This window comes from Corythoichthys intestinalis, chromosome 6 (genome assembly GCF_030265065.1).
Source record: "Corythoichthys intestinalis isolate RoL2023-P3 chromosome 6, ASM3026506v1, whole genome shotgun sequence".
NCBI lineage: Eukaryota > Metazoa > Chordata > Actinopteri > Syngnathiformes > Syngnathidae > Corythoichthys > Corythoichthys intestinalis.
In genome coordinates, this window is record NC_080400.1 from 35,192,647 (window position 1) to 35,212,225 (window position 19,579).

General features: G+C 38.5%; 1 protein-coding gene across 11 annotated transcripts in view; it reads left to right on the top strand.

Moving 5' to 3' along the window:
* Positions 1-19,579, top strand: part of gramd1bb (GRAM domain containing 1Bb) — a 190,648-nt gene that overhangs the window by 146,045 nt on the left and 25,024 nt on the right. For 9 of the 11 annotated variants that reach the window (XM_057838124.1, XM_057838126.1, XM_057838128.1 and 6 more), the window contains 6 exons: positions 2,559-2,579; positions 3,600-3,623; positions 13,925-14,009; positions 17,599-17,702; positions 17,786-17,881; positions 18,097-18,177. In XM_057838124.1, coding sequence (XP_057694107.1) covers positions 2,559-2,579; positions 3,600-3,623; positions 13,925-14,009; positions 17,599-17,702; positions 17,786-17,881; positions 18,097-18,177 — 411 coding nt within the window. The remainder of the gene's footprint in view (positions 1-2,558; positions 2,580-3,599; positions 3,624-13,924; positions 14,010-17,598; positions 17,703-17,785; positions 17,882-18,096; positions 18,178-19,579) is intronic. The other 2 variants (XM_057838129.1, XM_057838130.1) reach the window with 1 other exon arrangement.

The following is a 19,579-nucleotide window of genomic DNA, read 5'->3' on the forward strand; positions in this document are numbered from 1 at the left end:
ATCGAAAATATGACTGTTAAATGAGCACATTCACCAACTTTTTCCATAATAAAAACTATCCAAGGCCCAAAAATACACTTATTATTCTGCTCATCCATCTGCTGCTGCTTCTTCTCTCCTAATTGGAGGCCATCTTGGGAAGAGTGACAAACGTGGCTTCTTTTTCAGTGACGTTGGTAACTAGTGTCCATCTTGGGTTGGGCAACAGTTACATACAGTGGTAACTCGACATACGATCGCTTCGACACACAATTTTTTCGACATCCGATGTAAAATTTGATTCGCCATTAGTTTCTACATCTGACAACATGCTCGAAATATGACAATCTATGACAGCGCCACAGTTTGTTTTCCCTCAACACGGACGCACGGCAGATTTTCTTGTGAGAGAAATCAACATGGGTTCCAACAATGTTAGTTCAGGTGGTGAAAAAAAAGGAAAAAGGTGATGCTTACCATTGAAATGAAAATGATAGAAAAATATGAGCGTGGGGTGTGCATCCGTGAACTGGCTTGACAATACAGCCGTAAAATGTCTACTGTTGACGGTCCTCCTCCGACTATCTTTCGCCCGTCTTCATAAGTTAAGGTGACAGTTATTATTGTGGTAACATCGCCAAAGAAATCGCCAGCCTCGTCAGGTTTCTGATCATTTATTCCATCAACTTGTGCAAGGCTTATTGTTCCCCCGCAGCTGAACAAAGTAAACAAAGTGAAAGTAAAAAGCCCCATCTTGTTCAGGCTCACTCTGTCAAGTCAGCCACGTGATGCATTCAGGTACACCACGAAAACGCATTCGCCCCATTCGAACCCGATTCGTTACAAGATTACAGGTATTATTATTATATCATCATTCCAATTTTTATTCATAATTAATTTGTTTTGCTCTGTGGAATCGCTATTTGCTATAGTACCAGCAGATTTATTAAGGATATATTGTAGGTTTTCGGGCTGTGGAACGAATTAATGGAATTATAATGTATTCTAATGGGAAAATCCTGTTCGAAATATGACCATTTCGACTTACAAACAAGGTCCTGGAATGAATTAACTTCGTATGTAGAGGTACCACTGTATTTCGCAGCATCAGCGAGTAATGTCTTAGGACTAGCTGATACAGTGCAATGCTTGCATGCTTGCATTTTAATGTCGTATCGGGGCTTTTTTGATACTAGTATCTGTATCGGTGCAATACTATTGTAAACCACAACACATCTCATCAGTCTCATTTGCTTTCTAGACACTGCCACACACATCTTCCATACGTCTCAATGCTCTTGAACATCTTGTGTAGTTGCCACATCAAACATGGCAGTATAAATGAGCTCAAACACACGCTCATGCGATATCCAGGGTGCTCCCGCAAAGTAATTCTTCTCTTGTGTGTCTGCCACCTTCAAATCAGATTAATCCACATTAGCCCAGCGATTGTCACAGCCAGGCCTCGGCAAGCAGTTAGAAGTGTTGTTTTTTGGCAAAAGACATGGCTCTGAATCACTACTTGTCACATACTGCTGTGCATTACTATTATGTTATTATGCAGCATATACAGTAGGTTTAAAAGATCAAATGGATATGCTCGTCATCTTGCCCCCCAAAAAACTGAAAAAGGTATATTTTGCATTTAATTGTGTTTTCTTGGTTTTTTTTCTTTTTTCCCCTTTTTAAGAAAATGCACAAAAGATTCTTTCCCACTTATTGTGTTTGTTATTTTTTATTATAATTATTATTATTATTATTATTATCCAGAACTTTTTTCGACGCCTCCTCCATGCATCTCCCCTGAACCATGTCTTGCATGATTCCCTATAGAACCTAAAATACAACGCAGGAAATGCTGTAGTTGACATTGAACTGTTAATACACTTTGCTGCCATCTGCTGTTTTGAACTGGGAAATACACTGTGTTAGTATGGTTTGACACTAAAGGTTTCATGAGGACCACCTGCACAGTTACCGTAAATGACTTGAACTCAGTGAAAAGTATATTATCAAAAGATGTTGATTTGATTGGTATTGTCAGAGAGGTATTTATTGATATGATATTCATTGATTGTGTAGAACAGTTTTGTTTTTGTTTTTTTCACAACACTGGTTACACTAGGTGCAGCGGAATTCATTTTTATGGTGTTTTTTTTAGTTGGAACTATTCAAGACACGGTTTGACTTTAGACATTATGAAAAACAATTATTCATTCTCAAAACTCCCTCAGTGTATATACTCAAGTTTACAAACTGTACCCTTTAAGATAATGTTCAGTTAGTCCTAACTACCGTAAAACTGTTTGACGATATTACTGTATTCCTGAAAACTACAGCCATAATAATTAGCTTGATGTTAATTTTATTTCTCTCTGGCAATATTGATTAAAATTGAGCATTATTATCATTACAAATGTACATCTTTTTAAACGTTTTCATTGAATTTCATTAGAATGTTAGCGACAATTTTGACTTTTCACAAGTGTTGGTTATTTTCACATCCCCTGCATTGAGAAAAACACATCATTTTAATAATCCGAATCTCCTTTCTCTTTTTCCTCTCTTTGCCTCTGCAGAAGAGCCAAAGCTGGTACAACGTAAGTGCTCCATTTCTTACTGTATATGGCATTGACATGTTTTTGCGTGTTCGTTGTTTACTGTACTGTCTACGTGTATTGCTTACATGTTAGTGACAAGTATAGTGTCTGTCAAAGCAAAGTTTAAAAGAGCAACAGGTGGACCTTAGTGCAGCTGTCCTATACATGTTGTCAATCATTACATGATCACGCTGGGAACACACTTGAATGCACTGTTACTGTATTTTGTTTGTTTTTGATTGAGAAATTACTTTCAGGAGGAGCAGCAGGGTTGATAATTTGAGGATACACTTTTTGTTTTTGGAAATCATCTTGGTCTGACTAGTTGGTTTGTACTCCTGGTGAGACCACCTGACAGCTGTTGTGTTGAAGAATTTGACATTTGTTGACCTTTACAGTTCAAATAAAACAAAACTAGTTTAATAAATGTAGTTACATTTGAGTGAACCACTCTTTTTTCTACCTTCTTACCAGCATAGAGTAAATGTGTATGTGAGTGCGTGTTGCATTTAATTTTGCCTATTCAGCTATATTTACAAATTACAGTATATCTTAAAATAACAGTGGGTTTAACCAAGAACAGCCAATTAAGTATTGGGACATACATTTGTGTCAAGTTCTCCATGAATCTTCATCCTTCTTTATCAAGACAATTTTGACGTTTCTGACTCCAATTTAAAAAGCCTCAGACATTATAACCCCATTTAATGAGAACTAGGAAAATATATTCAGCATTCAAGATTTTTCTTGCAGTTTTCTATCATGCCACAAGATGGTAGGCTCACCTTGTATGTGAATCAGCAATTGCAGCAACGTTTATTTCCAAATCCTCCCGACACACTTTTTGACTGCCTGATGTTTTGATTAAACCCACGTAGACAAATGTTCGAACTTTCAATAGTCTTGACCCTTATCCAAAGAAAGTGTTTTTATTTTTTTTTTAACCTAATCCCTTTTATTATTATTATTATTATTATTATTATCATTATTATTCCTTCTGTGTGTACACTCTCTCCCTAGCATGAAAGACAACACATCATGAGAGTAAGCATGATTTGTATTCCTTTGCTCCCTATGGCCTGTCAGATGGGCGGCATGATACCAATCTCATTCCCTTTCCAGAGTGCTGTTCCCACCTTGCTGCAATGCCAAATTGCATTTTTTTATACCATTTACAAAGCTTTGAATGCGCATAACTTGTTAAAGGGCTATGTTGAATGTATTTAGCAGTCAAATATCGATTGAGATTGCACAAGGGCAAATTTAAACTTTTAATTCTGGTATGCAACAGGTGGCGACACACACATGGAAGTTCTCACAATACTAAACAAATCCACAAACCATTAATTCAGGGTTATTGGCAAGCTTTGAATGCCATTACATTACATGGCCGTGGAGCATGATGGCTGAAAGTTCTGTGTCCAAATAAAATGGAGACTGGGATACTATTTGCCGATGGCCTGTGCTCTGTCTGTCTCTGCCCAACCCCCAACAACAGATTCTTTAATACCTCACCTGCAAAGTGGATTGTAGCATGCGATGGAGCTACTCACAAAGCCTACTAATATCAGCATAACAGTTACTGCTCTAGAGTCGATGTAGTTGCAAATGACATTATTAGTAACTTACTGTATTAATCAATTGTTACAAGCAGGAAAATATTATTTTCATTCTCTTTGTATATAAACATTTAACTGACAACATTGCAAAATAATTTGTTCTATAATTATTTCTCTCTGCTCCTGTTGCCACTGTTCCTAAATTCATGAATAAATCCAGTAATCATTCTCCCTAAGTGCATGACACCAGGATTACATACAGAAGGCCTATGCTAAATGCCAAACGGTGAAAGCAGGATTGTTTTTATAAGCTTTTTTTTTGTTTTGTTTTGTTTTTTCTGTGAGTATTCTCTTATTTTATCCAAGAAATTTTATGAAAGGCTCACTTGTGCCAATGAAAACCTGCGCAGATTTTGTTGCAAGCTGAGGCAATAATGCGATGTTGCAAATATAAACCCTGTCCATCTGTTCCTAACGTCTTGCATCATCTTTCATGAAACAGGAAGTAGTATGTTTACTAACAGGTTGACGAACAAGAACAGAATTACACTTTGCAATGTGCTTTTGTTCTCCACTTCTTTGAAAACATTTGTTTTGGGCGGGTTGCCATTTCATTCAAACGTATGCATGAATCAGATGTACACTAAGGTGTGTAGAGCAGCCAAAAATTTTACTCAAGTAAGAGTAGCATTACATCAAAATAATATTATTCAAGTAAAAGTAAAAGTAGTCATCCAAAAAATTTACTCAAGTACAAGTAAAAAAGTATCCAGTGAAAAGAATACTCAAGTAATGATTAACATTTTGAGTAACTGCTTAATTTTGTTTTGATGGATTTTTTTTAATGATAATGTTTTTTTCTCTCAGCACAAACTTATGTTTATGAACTGTTGATATCATGATACTGTACAATAACCCATTACATAACCCCATTAAGACAGATATGTATATATATATATATATATATATATATATTTTTTTTTTTTTTTTTTTTTTTTTTTGGGGCAAAAGAGAGAGAGAAAAAAACTAATGAAGCATTATTCGCCCAAAGAGCATGAGTGCCCAGCCCTCTAGCGGAGAAAATAGTTCTTAGTTTGAATAGTGAATACTGTAGTTCCTTCATAGTTACTATTATGAAATTAGGAGGATTATATCTCCGGTTTTCCGTGGTCATTCTGTGCCAAATAAAAACTGGAAGAGTAGTAAATCCAATTTTCAATTCATGTTGAGGGCAGAGCTCTATGTCAAATACTTCATTTGTTACTGTGCTTTAAAGGCACCACTTGATTGAACAGGCTGGCGTGATCATAGAACTGCAAGCTTGCATCTGATTGGTGTAATGGAGTCATGTGATTATTGTTGCGACGTCTTATTGGTGAAATTAGTACCGCTACTCTTGGCAATAGCACCGCTAGCAAAAAATAAAGAAATGAATCTAATATGTAGAATAAAGAGGAAAAATGTAACGACTCTTGTGTAGCCCAAAGTAGTGGAGTAAGAGTAGTGTTTTTTCTTCACAAATCTACTCAAGTCAAAGTCAAAAGTATGGCTTAGTAATACTACTCTAAGAAGTACATTTTTCTCAAAAAGTTACTCAAGTAAATATAATGGAGTACATGTAACGTGTTGCTACCCACTTCTGGACGTACAGCTACTGAATCCTACTGTATGATGTATTTTTTTTTTTTTGTTTGATTGTTTTTATTAATGATTTCTTCTGACCCTCTTGTTGCAAAGCAACAAATATAAATACAAATATAAAACGGGAAAATAGGTACTCAAAGTTCAAATGCAATACTGAGGAGGAGGATGCTTTTTGTTTGTTTTTTTTTTTACTATTTGTTTGTAAATAGACAATTTTGTAGTTAAACTATTTACTTTTTTATTAATTCTTTGGGCAATGATTTAGGTAAGGAAAAATGAAACAAAAATAAAATACTTAAATTTTTTATGTTTGCTGAGTTTTTACAATACATCAGGACTTTATTTTTCTTTTTTAATCATTTTTTTCTCCTGAATTCAAGTAGTACAACCTGTGGATTCATTCCATTTTCAAGATTCCAATGGTACAAATAATATCCAAAGGCGGCAATTATTACCAAATGTCACTATTTACCTTTTTTTGTTTTAGTTATTAATCAGATAAATGTATAGTTGTCCATCATCTTTGACTGCTTAGGCCTTGCACTTTTTGTGAGCATATTACGGTCTCCATAGCTTGCTAATTGACATTGGAGCATTCCAAATTTACCTCCCATTTAGATGTTTTGGTGTGTTTTCAATGAGCATCACTTGTGGTTTTGCACTTCTTGAAGGCAGGCCCAGTCATCATACCCTGTGAATAGAAAGGGTTGGCTGTAGTGACTCTGGTCAGCATTTAAAGTGTTAAAAGTCAGCGCAGGACTGCAACACATCCTGGCAGGGTGCAGTGTGGCATTTTCACAGGGCCGCCTCAGGTGGCGGCACAACCAGGTGCTGAGGAAGTTGGCAGAACAGTTGGAGAGATGCAGAGTTGGTGCAAACAACCCCCCAGATTCTCAGCACACAGGCATCCCATTTGTCAGACCAGGAGAGGCTGCACAGAAGGCAACACCGTTGGCAGGAAGACCAACATCCTTGCTTGCCCTCGGGAAGAAATGGGAGATGCATGTCGATCTGGGCACCCAGCTCACCTTTTCAACTGTGATCACACAGACCACATTGACACCTGACATCGTCATATTGTCCAAAGACGCCAAGAGAGTCCTTATCATCAAGCTCACGGTGCCATGGGAGGAGGGAATACCATCAGCCCACGAATCCAAGCGGCACAAGTACTCTGAGCTGGCAATGGAGTGCAGAGAGGGAGGCTGGGCTGCAACTATCCACCCCACTGAAGTTGGCTGCAGGGGCTTTGTGGGGAAGTCAGCAATCCAGCTTCTCCGGCTTGCTGGGATTTCAGGGGCAAGCTTAAAGAGGGCAGTCAAAGAATTGGCGGAGGAGGCAGAGAAGGCAAGTTGCTGGCTGTGGCTTTGGAGGAAGGATAGGAGTTGGGGGGCAACACCCCAATGAGGGCAGCTGCAGGGGGCGGCGGGGAGATGTCCCCATCAAGCCGCTGTCCCCCCACCTGGAGATGTACTGGCTAGGGGGCGAAACGTCTGTGAACAGTGGTACCAGCTGCAGCTGCCCCAAAGTGTGCTGGAGGAGGCGCAGCAGGCAGAAATGCCAAGCAGGAAAACCATCACCTATATATCACTACTTAATACGGACTGTACCTGTAAGAAGATTTTGTTGCCATATGCAGTGGTACCTCTACATACAACTTTAATTAGTTTCAGGACCTGGTTTGTAAGTCAAATGGTCCTATATCGAGCAGGATTTTCCCATAAAAATACATTATAATTCAATTAATTCGTTCCACAGCCCAAAAACCTACGCTAAATCCTTAATACCTACTGCTGGTACAATTACACATAGCAAAACAAATAATCAAAAAAATCAAAGAAAGAGGGGTGCGGTAGAGTGGGAAGTTTTTACTTTTTTTTTCATATTGTTGTTGGTGTCAGCTATGGCGGACAGTAGCTGTGTTATGTTGCACAAGTTCTGAAATAAATGATTAAAAACCTGACGAAGCTGTACAATAATAATAATAATAATATAGTTTTTATTGTCCCCTTAACTTAGAGAGACTGGCGAACGGAGGTCAGAGGAAACCAGCCATATTGTCGAGCCAGTTTACTCACACACACACCACGCTCATATTTTCAGCCTTATTGTCAAGCAGGTTCACTCACACGCACACCACGCTCATATTTATAATTTCCTTCTTAGTTTCAATGGTAAATGTCACCTTTTTCCTTTTTTTCACCATCTGCACTAACCTTCTTTGGACCCATGTTGATTTCTCTCACAAGAAAATCCGCCGTGCGTACGTCTTGCGGGAAAACGAGGAAATGGCGACACTGTCATAAATCGCATTTCGAGCATGTCGTCATACATCGAGCCAAATGACGAGTCAAATTTTACGTCAGTTGTCGAAAGGATCGTATGTCGATGCGATCGTATGTCAAGGTACCACTGTACTTGTGAGATCTGCAACAAAAATAAATGGCTGTTTTTTTTTTTACTGTGACAGAAATGAGCAACCACTCTCTACGTGCAATAAATAGTCCCCACTTCTAAAATTCTGTCATAATTAAAGGCTCAAATGTCTACACCAGTTCCTTCTTGGCTAATTCTGTTGTTGTTTTACCTCCTTTGTGAATTTTGGAAGGCTTTTGGCTTTGCTTGGAACAGCGCACCAAATTAATATCTATGAGATTTTAGTTGTTATTGGAGCACCATTCAATGCATTGTTTTGAGACTTGTTCCAAATCAGATTTTTGCTCTGTGTCGCCACCTCATGACAATAGTGACCTCCAACAGCACTGAAACCGTAGTTATTTTGAATCGGAATTGTCTTTCCGTGACTTTTGACAATCTATGAGGCAGGATTCATCTGCGCGAGCTTAATGTGAATCCTTCCTTGCAGATCTCCCTTCAGGCTGCACAAACAAGAGGGAATACATTGACAAAAAGGGCGGTGTGTGCATGTGGTGGTTATTCAAAACAGCAGAAGAGCAGTTGAAGCTGCCAAAGAGTGCGGCAGTGTCCAACCAATTTTCCTCGTTTTTCACCAGTATTGATACAGACACCCACCCACATTGCTGGCGTCTTTACGTAATTATAAAATGGATTGTAGTCAAATATTAATGAAAAGCTGCTGGAGAAAAAAAAAGTTTATCAGTCTCCGCCACCCTTAAAATAACTCAAACCCCACCCTGGTTTACTGTACCAGCCTCTTCCATCCCTGTCTGTTTGTGCATGGTGTTAATCGTTAACTAGAGCCATAAATAATGTCTCTTGCTGAGGACCTGGACACTGCATTGGTTTAACAATGACCTCATTCTTTACTCGGATTATTGGAGGACAATTATTTTTAATTAATTTCATATAAACTGAAAGCATGCTGCTCCAAGTCATGCCCGGAAAACTGTCGGCCTGAGTTCGACTGAAAGTTTTGACCGCATGATAGAAAGGAATTCGAATAGAGTGATGTTTTTAATAAGAATAAGCAGCACTTTTCTGCAACTACAATTTCAGTCTGTAGAGAGTGGTTATATGGTATATTAGGCAGCAGCAGGAAGTCACAGTTTGAGTCCTTGAATTTAAGTGCTAGACTCACACAGTGGTAGCCTCCATGAACATGCTCGCCTTCTGGGATCTTGTGAATATTTTTAGTCAAGTGTTGCTTGAAGTTATGCATACCAATTGTATACGGAGTGCCATCAAAATAGAAGCTGCGAGCTTTGCATCCTTCTGGCCCGCTGAGCGGCAACATAAGGGGATCATGTATCGTGCCATGTACTGGAGTGGCCTCGATACTAATGCTAGGGTGAGCAAGGAGGTGACTGCCCAAAGCTTACAATGGATTCCAAATCGTAACTGATTCAGCACTATCGACGCAAATAAAAAAAAAAAAAATTAAATAGATTGTGTACATTAGTCATTGATATATTATCTGTACCACTTATCCTATCAAAAGTCCCGAGGTGTCAGGGGAAACAGGAGGACCCAGAGAAAAACCCAAAACAGGCATGGGGAGAACATGCAAACACCATGCAGGACAGACGGAAAGCGGTTTTGAACCCTTGATGTCATATCTGTGAGCTGTCAACAGACTTGCTGGGGCCCGGGGACATGAGACCGTTAACGCCCCACCACCACCACCTCACCCCACCCCAACCGACCCCTGCCACCGGCTTGTCACGACAACATACGCAGTACTTTTAATCCTTTCAACAAATTTTCAAATTATCTAATTTGAGATGGACAGATAAATTTAACAGACCGTAATGTGATGTGACAATATAAATAATTTCCATCTATTGTCCCATGTAGGCAACAATACAATACAACTGAGAGCGCTATGCCTGCCTGCTAAGCAACAAAACAGTGTAACTAAACATTCTTTGCCAACCCTCTCTACATCCCTGCGGTTATCAAGCCCCCAAACAGTGATGCACGTAGATTTTTTGAAAGCAAAGTCATTTCTGACATTAGTGAAATCAAGTTTTTGAGCAAGCTCACGCTCTATGGAGCGCATGGCTAGGTTGTTAAGCCTGCCCTGTGATATGGTGGAGCGCAGTTAGTTTTTTATTATATTCATTTTACTAAAGGCTACTCTCCTCCAGCTACAGTCACTAGCAAAGACAAGAAAATGCGTAGCTGCTTCTCATTTGTGCTGTTTCAGTGATGGATTCGTATTAGCGTTTGCTACAGTACACAGTGGGTTGTACACCCAAGATAAATCCAGCCGCAACATATCCAACATATATCCCTGATCTCCCATCACCTTCTCTCTCCTCGGCGCAACGCGAGCAGCATGTCTTGTCATACCGCAGCTCAATAGGCTACTCAGCGGCCGGTGACTGACTCGAATCGGGCTTTGGTGACGGTGATCGCAAATCTAAACGTTCAGTGTTAGCGGCTGTTGTTCACTTACAGACATCACCGTCCACAGCAAACTCTAGTCCCAATTCTCTGGCTTCTTGTCCCCCTTTTAAAAACGTCATCATTTTTTCTCGTTCACTTCTATGATCATCTGTTTTTCTTTGTTCTTTTTCTGTGCACTTGATTTATGATTACTCGCCATGTTTAGAGTTAATAATAAAAATAATAACATTGACAGATTTTAATTTCCCGCTTCAGGGCACGTACGTAGTGTTGCCTTGAGTGCGTCAGAGCAGGGTCAAACCATTCTCTGCTAAGACGGGGGGCAAAAAAAGGAAAAAATATATATATAATTGAAATATTTAATATGTTAAAGGTTATAAGTACAGTATACAGTATATTGAGTAGAACATGATATTTAATCAGACAATGATTTAAATAAAAAAAATATGTGAATGTTAAATAAAATAAATTAAGTGTCATTCGGATCCCCTATGGTCCTGAGGCCCAGGACAACATACCCGGTTGCCCCACCCCCTTCAACGGGCTTGTCTGTGAGACGTAGTGCTAAACAGTCAGCCAGAGTGCCATTACAAATTAATCATTGTTCATAAAACATATGGCTAATTTCATCAGCAGCACCTTTGCCAGGAGCAATACGCAAATGGGCAACTACGAAGATATACAAAACAACGTGATAATAAAATAAATTTTGCATAACAGTTGGACAAAAAATAATAATAATTTCTGAGTTCATCCCTATGTATAAAATTTGTTATTAGTGAAAATGTTGCTTCTCAGTGTTTCACACTGAAAGGTCCAAGCTTGAATTCTGATTTATTTTAAAATTCTAATTTTCCAAATTTCTAAAATTTGTACAGATTTCTTTTTCAGCCTCTTAATAAATGCAGCTTGTTCAGCATTTTGAATGCACAGTTAGGTAACATTGATTGATACCTATAAAATAGGCTAACTTTTGGTATGTGTAAAACTGTCGTAGTCTATATCTGAATTAGAAATGGTTAAAAAAAAAAAATGTCTATGTCAGTCATAGCCAAAAAATTTTTAAATGTCAACTTTCAAAAGTGATAATAAAAATGGTGACACGTTGTTTTTAAATGCGAGTCTGCTTTATTCATGTAACTGCCAGTGTTGCTTAGCTGAGGTCTTATGATGTCATGCATAACGGCGGTTAGGGCTGAATGTAAAACCTCAACTTTAAAGGTTCCACTGCTTTGCGATATATTCGTTATAGAACATGATCATCTTCATGATCGTCTTAACAGCAACATATCTTAGCATTCATGCTGCATTCTTGATGGGAATTGCACTTTCACATGTTGTCATATCATACACTGGCCATGTTGTTCTCCAGCCCAGTTCCTACTGTGTCATGATTGATGGTGTTGTTTTGCAGATGGAGGTAACTGGAGGTTATGTTCACATCTGTTCTCTGTAACTCAATCACTTTGCCAGACTCAGCACTCTCTGCAGCAGCCTTAAAACTTTGCATTTTCTCTAAACCTCTTCAGCAAATTACTAGCCCCCCTACCACTTTACTATTCTTTCACTTCTTGACGTTTGTCAATCTATTGGTCATAAACAGACTAATTACAATGCTCTCAGCGCCACACACAACTCGCACACTTCCTTAGAATAAGAGCGAGGAGTGGTTTTGGTGGGAGGTGGGAGCTTCTGCCATGATAATAAAGGACTTGTTGCTCTGGGTTACTCGAGGGCAATGGCCGTAACTCCTCTTCCTGTGTGTGTAAAAAGGAAGGGAGAGAGACACTCACACAAGGCTCATGTGCTTGAAGTGTGCCTGTGAGTCCACTGCTCAACATTGACAGGGAGCAGCAACCCAAAACACAGAAGAGGGCGGACACCCAACAGCTACTCTTTCTGAAACTATTCACAGACAACCTCTTCAACATCAGTGGTAGGGGGTTACAGGCAGGATATTCCCTTCAGTCCATGAGACACAAAGGATCCAACATGGAGCTGGATGAGGATAACTTGATGTCAGATTGGGAGGCTGTGCTGGAGCTGGATGAGGCCCTGGCGGGGTGGCTACTTCAGGGTCCAGCAAGAGGGGAGTGGGGTTGGGAATGGGGCTGGGCCGCCTCAGACGTTCAGGAACCTGACTGGAACTCTGAGGAGATTCCTGCAGTAAGTCCTTCTCTGCTTTGTATAAAAAAGTAGGTTTCATTTGTCAAGTTTCATTTGGCTGTAATATTAAAATGAGGCTACATACAAATACCGAATACGGCATAGTTCTGTGGTGATTCCCCATTATTAAATAAATAATAAACACTGGCCTGTTTAGGACTCATTGCTCTTTGACTGCTCAAAGAGCTTTGTTGTCTGGTGGGATGTTTATCATTAGCATACTGCTCAGGAAAGCACATTTTTAAATATTTAAATCATAGAAAATATTCTTTTCCCACCGGCCTCAATCCAAGGGAATGTATTATAGTTTTTTTTTTCAATATGCGCCTCGTAACTGGGTTGGCAGCTATTGTTTTGCCTCAAGGTTTCACTTTGATGGGAAAAATCTGGCACAGACGGCGAGGACCGTAGCTCTGCCACACTTTTGGAGATTTCATATATAGCATCCTCTAAAGGCAAAAAAATGATCATGTCTGAGCAAGGCAAAAAAAATACAATTTTTAAAGCTGGAGAATTCATACCCTTGTATTAAAAAGTTCAGCTTTTCAGCTTTCGTCACATGTACATTTTCAAATTTTGCCACAGCATTATTTAGACCTGCACAATGAGATGACATCAAATTAAAATGTAGTGTTGTGTTTGTGTTAATTAAAGTACTGCATCATTTTACAAACTGTCAAGCAAAAGTAAAAAATCAAACATTTTACTTTATTTTGTTTTTCTTTTCGGCTCTTATATAGAACCTCACAAGATTCTGAAGGTTTACCTAATGTTGTGGCTGTTGGGTATCTTATAAATTTGCTGTGTGATGCCCAGCTGAGAATGCAATTCATAAATGCTCACAGCATGTTAATTCAATGGACTGCTACACACTGATGTAATAGAATTGAGTTTCTACTCCAGCTTTTTATGTGTCGGCCTAACACTGCTTGCCATTGAGTCAATATCCATGTCCACAATCTTGTCAAAATCCCCAACACAACTCTTGATTATCACAAGTGCCAGTCAAGGGATTTGACAAGCTTTGAAGTGAATGAATCAGACTGCATAACATAGGCAAAGCTTGTTAGTGAACAAGCTAGTGTGTGTGTACGTGTGCGTTTGTGTGTTGTGTTGTAGTTTGTCTCACTGTGCTCATCCCGGCAGGTGCTGAGCCCCACATACAAGCAGCGCAATGAGGACTTCAGGAAACTCTTTAAGCAGCTACCTGACACAGAGAGACTCATTGTGGGTGAGTGGATGCCAGTGACACACAGACACCATGTGAAACTGTTGGCTGACACCAAGATCACATGGGTTATTGTTTGAATGCTATCACACATGCCTTAATTGTTTGAATGCCATTGCATGATTTGACTCAGATTACTGTCTTCATGGATAGTGCTGCTGTTGTACTGTATGAGGGAAAAAAAACTTTGAAATTGTGGGGCTAAAAACAAAAAAAAAGTTAATTTGTTATTCGAATACACTGCCAAATAGTTTTCAGATATCCACATCATTTACATAAAGATTCTACTTGTAAGACTACTTATCCCTTTATCCATATTTGCAACATTGTTTTTTCTTATCTCGCTGCAAAGGTATTAGTACATAAATTGCTTATGACTTGGATTTTGCATGCAGAAAAAAAGAACAATAATTATTTGGTTATTATTAGGGCTGTCAAATGATTAAAATTTTTAATCGAGTTAATTCCATCTTAAAAATTAATTAATCATAATTAATCGCAATTCAAACCATCTATGAAATATGCCATATTTTTCTGTAAATTATTGTTGGAACGAAAAGATAAGACACAAGACGGATATATACATTCAACATACGGTACATAAGTACTGTATTTGTTTATTATAACAATAAATAATAATAATAAATCAACAAGATAGCATTAACATTAGAGATGTTGCCGATCGGCATCCCGATCGATCGGGTCCGATCACGTCATTTTCAAAGTATCGGAATGGGCAAAAAAATATCGGCCATGCCTATTTTTAATAAATATATATATATATATATATATAGATAGATAGATAGATAGATAGATAGATAGATAGATAGATAGATAGATAGATAGATAGATAGATAGATAGATAGATAGATAGATAGATAGATAGATAGATAGATAGATAGATAGATAGATAGATAGATAGATAGATAGATAGATAGATAGATAGATGTATATATATACAGTGCTGCTCAAAAGTTTGTGAACCCCCTCAACATTTTGGAATTTTCTATTATTTCAACCTGATTTCCTAATCAATCAATTCAGTAGTTTTTTTGTTTGTTTTTTTAACAGTTGTGTTGTCGAGACTAAATTAAAAAGAGTTTTCATCAACTGATGTAGGTGCAAAATTGAACTGTTTGGTCACAACCAAAACCGCCATGTCTGGCGAAAAGTCAACACTGCATACCACCAAAAGAACCTTCTCCCAACAGTGAAGCATGGAGGTGGGAATGTCAAGATCTGGGCTTGCTTTTCATCCTCAGGACCTGGACAACTCCACATAGTCCAGGGAATCATGAATTCTGAGGAATATTGTCAAATCCTAGAACATAACCTGACGCCATCTGTTTTGAAGTTAAAGCTTGGCAGAAGGTGGATCATGCAACATGATAATGATCCAAAGCATTCCAGCAATACAACCAAGGAATGGCTGAAAAAGAAGAAGATTCGTGTTCTGGACTGGCCCAGTCAAAGTCCTGACCTAAATCCCATTGAAATGCTGTGGCGGGACCTGAAGCGAGCAGTTCATGCCAGACGCCCATCAAACCTCTCTCAACTGACTGCGTTCTGCAAGGAAGAATGGGCAAAAATCCCCCAAAGTAGATGTGAGAGGCTGATTAGTCACTACAGAAACCGTTTGGTTGAGGTAATCTCTGCAAAAGGAGGCGCAATATCCTATTAACTGAAGGGGTTCACATACTTTTGCACACATGATATCTGAGTTTTTCTTAAATCAACCACTTTTGTTAAATAAAGAATGACAATATAACTATTTCTTTTGTTTCAGTCCATTATTTGGAATGTCAGTATTGTGGATTTGGGTATAACTTAACATTTAATAAGGTTATTTTAGTTTTTTTTACAAAAAATCTGACCATCGCTGTGGGGTTCACAAACTTTCGAGCAGCACTGTATATATAGATATAGATATAGATATAGATACAGATTTTTTTTTTTTTTTAATTAAGTCGTTTTCTAATTATATTTAACGTTACAGACATAATATGTTACACTCATCCAGAGTCTTTAGTTTAGGCTTAAGGTAGGGTTATCAAATTTATCCCGATAACGGCGGTAATTAATTTTTTAAAAAATGTATCACGTTAAAATATTTAACACAATTAATGCATGCACTGCACGACCCACTCACGCATTGTCGCGCTCAATCTGTAATGGCGCCGATTTACCTATATAGAGAGATAAAAGGCAATGTAAAATGAGTAGAGAGAATTTTGGCAGCCTTTGGAGCCTTTATTTAATTGGCTAAAGCCTTACAATCCTTCTCCCTACGATTAGAAATATCATGGGAAGCAATGTTGGGAAGCAAGGTAGCAATTGATCTTTTTCTTAACACCTTATGTTTTTTCCCAACGCAGAGAAGATATATCAATTGGTAGCACTACGCACAATCATGGTTCCACTTCCCATCATGCATTTGGGCATGGCTACAGTATCATTTACTGAAAGCTCAACAAATACACTAGGTGGCAATATTTAGTCACAATAGGGTTAGGTTTTAGTATTTAGTCACAAGTCTTTCTATCCGTGGATCCCTCTCACAGAAAGAATGTTAATAATGTAAATGCCATCTTGAGGATTTATTGTCATAATAAACAAACACAGTACTTATGTACTGTATGTTGAATGTATATATTTGTCCGAGTTTTATTCATTTTTTTCTTAATGCATTGCCAAAATGTATATGATCGGGAAAAATTATCGGGAATGATTGGAATTGAATCGGGAGCAAAAACAAAAAGCAATCGGATCGGGAAATATCGGGATCGGCAGGTATTCAAACTAAAACGATCGGGATCGGATCGGGAGCAAAAAAACATGATCAGAACAACCCTAATTAACATTATTAACATTCTCTTAAAGCGATCCATAGATAGAAAAACTTGTAGTTCTTAAAAGATACATGTTAGTACAAGTTATAGAAGTTTTATATTAAAACCCCTCTTAATGTTTTCATTTTATTAAAAATTTGTAAAAATTTTAATCAGAAAATAAACTAGTAGCTCGCCATTGTTGACGTCATTACACCATGCTCACTCCCCAAACCCATAAAATCATTTGGAACCAAGCAACAGCAGAGAGCGCCAAACAACAAAAAACAAGTAACAAGCGGACATTACACTGCTGTCATTTTAATCTGAGCGGGGCATGTGCGTTAATTGCGTCAAATATTTAAACGTGATTAATTTAAAAAATTAATTACTGCCCGTTAACGCGATAATTTTGACAGCCCTAGTTATTATCATTAAATCTGCTGTACACTACCACTCTACTATACAGACATTTTATTAGTAGCTACCATATTTGCCTCACAGTTTTGAGGGTCAGTCTTAAATCTCGATTTAATTTGCATGTTCTCTCTTAGGTTCTTTGGGTTTTCACAGTCTGCCTCTCAAAATCATACTTTTGGGTAAACTAGCATGATAAGGAGTGCAGTGTTAGTCATAGATGGGATTAATCCCATTTGATTCCCCATTCACAATCCCAAAAAACTGGACTGATTGTGTATCAAGATATACACTTAAAGTAGAGGCTGTGTGTGTCAATGCTCTGCTCATGCCATGTCATATTTCAGACTATTCCTGTGCTCTGCAACGGGACATCCTCCTACAGGGACGACTCTACCTCTCCGAGAACTGGATCTGTTTCTATAGCAACATCTTTCGCTGGGAAACACTGGTATGTCTAATCTACTCTTTTCAAAAATAGTTGTAATTTGTAATTTTGAAAATGATGTGCTGTTTGCATCTTCACTTGTGCAGCTGACTGTAAGGCTAAAGGACATCTGCTCAATGACGAAAGAAAAGACTGCCCGCCTCATTCCCAATGCCATTCAGGTCTGCACTGACAATGAGAAGGTAAGCTTTATATAAATCTTGTCATTGGTTAGACAACATAATTAAAGTACTGCTGGAAGCTATCCCAGCTAATTCTCTGCAGGATGTGGCGGACCCCCTGAACTAGTTGCCAGCCATTCCATAATGAAGCAAATAGTTAGAGTTTCAACATTTGCTCTTCAACCAGAAAATAGTTTCACTATCATATGCTAAGTAACATTATTTGTTTTTCCTAGCACTTTTTCACCTCTTTTGGAGCCAGAGACAGGACATACATGATGATGTTCAGACTATGGCAGAACGCGCTGCTTGACAAGGTAACTATATATAAAGAAAAAAAGAGTAAAATGCTCTATCATTCTCCCACTGCTCAGGTTCTTACAAATGGGGTACGATCAGTTTCATTTTCCCTTCAGCGGGGCACCAGGCAGGATAGCCCCCTCTCTCCCTCTATGTTTACCCTAGCAGTGGAGTCACTGGCTATATGGCCTCGTGAAGAGACACGAGTCGTGGGCATTACGAGGAATGACGTCACCCATAAATTATCTGTTTATGCAGACGATTTGTTGCTGTATTTGTCAAATCCAGTTTCATCTACCCCGATTGTTACTGACATTTTAACTCAGTTTGGCAAATATTCTGGATATAAATTACATTTGGGAAAAAGTGAACTTCTGCCTATTAACACTTCATCAAGAATGATACCTGTGTCCTCGTTTCCATTAAAGTCACAGCTTCTGGGATTTCGATACTTGGGCATTTTTATCCCTGCTTCATTTGATGACCTTTTCAAGTACAATTTTCGTCCGTTAATTGACAAATGCAAGCTTGATATATCACGCTGGTCAGTGCTCCCACTCACATTGATTGGCAGAGTTAATTTGGTCAAAATGGTCATACTTCCAAAACGTCTTTCCCTGTTTCAGCACATCCCGATCTTTGTAACGAAATCCTTTTTTTATCACCTAGATAAAATAATTTCCGCATTTTTATGGCTTGATAAGCCCCCCCCCCCCCACTAATAAAACAACACTGCGGTTGCCTAAGAACCAGAGAGGCCTGGTTCTTCCGAATTCTGTTCTTTATTACTGGGCATGCAATATTGTGGAAAATGAATAGTTGGCTTTTGGGAGACACTGACTTATGTCCCTCATGGGCCCGGATTGAGCTAAGATCCTCAAGGTTGTCACTAAAGTCTCTCCTAACTGCAAAACTTCCTCTAAAGATTCATCATATCTCCCAAAATCATGTCGCCATTAACTAATTAAAAATTTGGATTCAGTTTCGTAAAAACTATGGTCTGGTGGGTCCAATAGCACCAATAGAAAAAAAAACATTTATTACCTCCATCCAACCTTGACCCCACCTATATAACTTTGCACGACGTAGGCCTGGTACATACTCAAGATCTGTATGATGATGGCCGTCTCATGAACTTCGAGGAGCTAGTGAAAGAATTCAGCCATGCTCAATCTCACTTTTACCGTTTTTTTATAAATTAGGCATTTTATACAAACTACATATCCAGATTTTCCCAATCTGCCACCAACAACCTTGATGGAGTCAGTGCTTGACTTAGACCCTGCCCGCAGGTGTACTATCTCATTTATTTATAATTCTTTAGATTGTCAGATATCATATCCGTTCTTTAAAGTAGAAGTGGGAGGATGAGACCGGGACCACCATATCGGACAATCAGTGGAAGCAGATATGCAAACT